Genomic DNA, 4589 nt, shown 5'->3' on the forward strand with positions numbered 1-4589 from the left:
TTGAGGCTTTCAGTGGGTAATGGGTGCTGGAGAAACTGGTGGACATATGGGTCACAAGTGAAAAGATTATGACTGAAGCTTCTTTAGATTTGGAGATTTTGTTAAGGGGGTACTTTTTTGTGGAGGGGTTTTGTCATTTGCTGATAATTTTAATCAGTAAATGGCACACTGTAAGCCTTAAAAATAACTTTTTTTAAAAAGGGAAGCCAGCTGTGAGCCTTAACTTTAAAAAGAGGTCTAGGACTAGGAAACATTAACCGCAATAAGGGAATTTGGCAGTGGAGTATTAATATTAGCCTGGGTGGCACGGTGGCACAGTTGTTGGCGCTGCTGCCTCACAGTGCCAGGGACCTGAGTTCAAATCCCAGCTTGGGTCACTGTCTGTTTGGAGTTTGCATGTTCTTCCCATGTCTGTGTGGGTTTCCTCTGGATGCTCCCGTTTCCTCCCACAGTCCAAAAGATGTGCTGGTTAGGTGCATTGGCTATGCTACCCGAACAGGTGCTGGAGTGTGACGACTAGGGGATTTTCAGAGTAATTTCATTGCAATGTTAATGCAAGCCTACTTGTGACACTAATAAATAAAGTAAATTTTAACAAAAACAGAAAATGCTGGAAAATCTCAGCGGTTCTGACAGCATTCTATAGAGGGATATGGGCAAAACGCAGGAAATTGGGAATAGCTTAGAGGTGAAAACTGGGCAGCTTGGAAGAGTTGGGCTGAAGGGCCTGTCTCCATGCTGTAAACCTCTCTAAGTGTGGAAAGAGAATAGAGCCAAGTTCTCTCTCCGCAGATGCTGCCGGACCTGATGAGTTTTCCCAGCATTTTCTGTTTTTGTTTCAGATTCCAGGCAATATTTTGTTTTTTATGTTTTTAATTTGATTTATTATTGTCATATCGTAAAAGTATTGTTTCCTGCGGGGGCTTTACAGACAAAGCATACCGTACATAGAGAAGGAAAGGCAAAATGTGATGTAACAGCCTAAATAAACTTTAAATTGTGGGAGAGGTTAGCCCGTGTGTGTGTGTGTGAGGGAAGGAGAGAGAGAGAAAGACTCTCTGGTGGTGGATTGGGAGGAGGAGAGCGGTGCCTTGTGGGACTTGTAGTTATCCGAGGCGGGGAATAAGGGAGAGGAGGAAGACAGGCGGACTACAAGTCCCAGAAGGCAGCGCGGGGTGGTGGTGGTGGTGGGGGAAGTGGCGCGCGCGCAGCCTTGAGGGGAGTTGTAGTCCGCCGCCTCACCCGCTGCCGTCCAGAAAGGGGGAGGGGGAGACTACAAGTCCCAGAAGGCGGCGCGCGGCAGCCACCCTAGCAACCGGTCGGCCTTCCCTTCCCCCCCCCCCCCCCGCCCCCATCGCCTCAGCTCCCTCCCGCTGAAGGGGAAGAAAATAAACGGAGCTGATCCCAGAGCGGGAGAGCGGAGCCTCTCAGATGTGCTGCTGTCTGACAGGAGAGGGACATCCACCAACTTAAACACCTGCATTCTTATTGTTTCCCCCACCCCGCACACCACCAAACCCCACAAGCAATTTGGAAAAAAAAGAAAAAAAAAATAAGGACAGATCATTTATATATTTTTTTTTCCTGTTTGTGTGAGGAAAACTTTTATTTTTTTTTACTTTTTCTGTGGTGAATTTGAATTTGGGAGAGAGGGAGGGAGGCAAACAAAGCAGGCCGAATGTTTAGGAATGGCTGAAGAGAACAACCAGGGTCATCCCAGTCACAGCAATAAGATAAAGAAGGCGGCAGTTGCTGAAGGCGAGGGGAGTGAGGAGGAGGAGGAGGAGGAGGGGGGGGAGCTGAGTTTGGGGAAGGCCCTGAACCAGTGCGAGCTCAACCAGAACATGATCGACATCAGCATCTCCAACCTGGAGGGGCTCAGGACCAAATGCGCCGCTTCCAACGACCTGACACAGCAGGAGATCCGGATGCTGGAGGTAACCCTCCCTCCCCCCACCCCCCTCAACCCCAGTGCTATTTTGGGGGCCTGATACCAAACCCTACCCACCTCCCCACCCCTCTGCCACCCTCCTCCTCCACCCCCTGCCACCCTTCCCCCTCCCCTCTGCCACCCACCCCTCTGCCACACCCACCACCCCTCTGCCACCCTCCCCCGCCTCTCTGCCACCCCCCCTCTGCCACCCTCCCCCTCCCCGTGCCACCCTCCCCCGCCCTCTGTCACCCTCCCCTGTGCCACCCACCGCCCCCCCTCTGCCACACCCCCCTGCCCCTCTGCCACCCCCTGCCCCTCTGCCACCCCCTGCCACCCTCCCCCTCCCATCTGCCACCCTCCCCCTCTCCTCTGCCACCGTCCCTCTCCCCTCTGCCACCCTCCCCCCGCCACCCTCCCCCTCCCCTCGGCCGCCCTCCCCCTCCCCTCTGCCATACCCCACACCCCTCTGCCACCCACCGCCCACCCCTCTGCCACCCACTGCCCACCCCTCTGCCACCACCGCCCACCCCTCTGCCACCCACCGCCCACCTCTCTGCCGCTCACCCCTCTGCCACCCACCGCCCACCCCTCTGCCACCCACCCCACCTCTCTGCCATGCAAACCCACCCCTCTGCCACACACCCCCCACCCCTCTGCCGCTCTCTCCCACCCCTCTGCCGCCCTCGCCTGCCCCCACCCCCTGCCGCCCTCGCCCGCTCCTCTGATGCCCTCCCCTCGCCCCTCTGCCACCCTTCCCCTCCCCTCTGCCACCCTCTCCTCTGCCACCCACCCCGCATCCCACTGCCACCCTCCCCATCCCTCTGCCGCCCTCCCCCAACCCTCTGCCACCCTCCTCTGCCACCCTTCCCCTCCCCTCTGCCACTCACCCCTCTGCTGCCCTCCCCACATCCCTCTGCTGCCCTCCCCGCGCCCCTCTGCTGCCCTCCCCGCACCCCTCTGCCACCCTCCCCCACCCCTCTGCCGCCCTCCCCGTCCCTCTGCCACCCACCCCTCTGCCCCCTTCGCACCCCTCTGCCGACTTCCCCGCACACCTCTGCCACCCTCCCCCCTCCCCTCTGCCACCCTCCCCCTCCCCTCTGCCACCCTCCCCTCTGCCACCCTCCCCCTCCTCTCTGCCGCCCTCCCTGCCCTCCCCCGCCCCTCTGCCACACTCGCCCTGCCCCCATGCCATCCTCCCCGCCCCCTGCCACCATCCCCTGCCCCCCACCACCCTCCCCCTGCCACCCTCCCCCCGCCCCCCTGCCACCCTCCCCTGCCACCCTCCCCCGCCCCCCTGCCACCCTCCCCGCCCCCTGCCACCCTCCCCCGCCCCCCTGCCACCCACCCCCTGCCACCCTCCCCTCGCCCCCTGCCTCCCTTCCCGCCCCCTTGCCACACTCCCCCGCCCCCTTGCCACCCTCCCCCTGCCACCCTCCCCTGCCCCCCTGCCACCCTCCCCCGCCCCTCTGCCACCCTCCCCCCGCCCCTCTGCCACCCTCCCCCGCCCCTCTGCCACCCTCCCCCCGCCCCTCTGCCACCTTCCCCCCGCCCCTCTGCCACCCTCCCCCCGCCCCTCTGCCACCCTCCCCTCTGCCACCCACCGCCCACCCCTCTGCCACCCACCCCTCTGCTGCCCTCCCCCACCCCTCTGCCGCCCTCCCCCATCTCCCTGCCACCCTCCCCCGCCCCTCTGCAGCCCTCCCCTGCCACTCTGCCACTCCCCTCTGCCACGCTCCCCTGCCCTCTGTCACCCTCCCCACTCCCCTGTGCCACCCACCACCCCCTTTGCCACACCCCCCTGCCCCTCTGCCATCTCCCTGCCCCTCTGTCACCCCCTTGCCACCCTCCCCAGCCCTCTGCCACCCACCCCTCTGCCACCCTCTCCTCTGCCGCCCTCCCCGCGCCCCTCTGCCGCCCTCCCCAGCCCCTCTGCCACCCTCGCCCTGCCCCCATGCCATCCTCCCCCGCCCCCTGCCACCCTACCCCCTCCACCCGCCACCCTCCCCCTCCCCTCTGCCGCCCTCGCCCTCCCCTCTGCCATACCCCACACCCCTCTGACACCCACCCCTCTGCCACCCATCGCCCACCCCTCTGCCACCCACCACCCACCTCTCTGCCACGCACACCCCACCCCTCTGCCACCCACCCCCCACCCCTCTGCCGCCCTCGCCCGCCCCTCTGCCGCCCTCGCCTGCCCCTCTGATGCCATCCCCTCACCCCTCTGCCACCCTTCCCCACCCTTCTGCCACTCTCTCCTCTGCCACCCACCGCCCACCAGTCTGCCACCCACCCCGCACCCCACTGCCACCCTCCCCATCCCTCTGCCGCCCTCCCCAACCCTCTGCCACCCTCCTCTGCCACCCTTCCCCTCCCCTCTGCCACTCACCCCTCTTCCGCCCTCCCCGCGCACCTCTGCTGCCCTCCCCGCGCCCCTCTGCCCCTCCCCTCTGCCACCCTCCCCCTCCCCTCTGCCACCATCCCCCTCCCCTCTGCCACCCTCCCCCTCCCCTCTGCCACCCTTCCCCTCCTCTCTGCCACCAATCCTCTGCCGCCCTCCCCGCGCCCTTTGCCACCCTCCCCACGCCCTTTGCCGCCCTCCCCCGCCCCCCCGCCACCCTCACCCTGCCCCCATGCCATTCTCCCCGCCCCCTGCCAC

The 4589-nt window shown here is 63.8% G+C and overlaps 1 protein-coding gene across 8 annotated transcripts in view; it reads left to right on the top strand.

Annotated features, from left to right (window-relative positions):
* Positions 1-1291: 1291 nt before the first annotated feature.
* The window catches only part of ksr1a (kinase suppressor of ras 1a), a 184594-nt gene continuing 181296 nt past the window's right edge, over positions 1292-4589 (top strand). For 7 of the 8 annotated variants that reach the window (XM_078224721.1, XM_078224724.1, XM_078224725.1 and 4 more), the window contains exon 1: positions 1365-1937. In XM_078224721.1, the coding sequence (XP_078080847.1) occupies positions 1689-1937 (249 nt within the window). In that variant the 5' untranslated portion in view covers positions 1365-1688. Of the gene's footprint in view, positions 1938-4589 lie in introns of all 8 variants that reach the window. The other variant, XM_078224723.1, reaches the window with a different exon arrangement.

This window comes from Mustelus asterias, chromosome 12 (genome assembly GCF_964213995.1).
Source record: "Mustelus asterias chromosome 12, sMusAst1.hap1.1, whole genome shotgun sequence".
NCBI classification, from domain to species: Eukaryota; Metazoa; Chordata; class Chondrichthyes; order Carcharhiniformes; family Triakidae; genus Mustelus; species Mustelus asterias.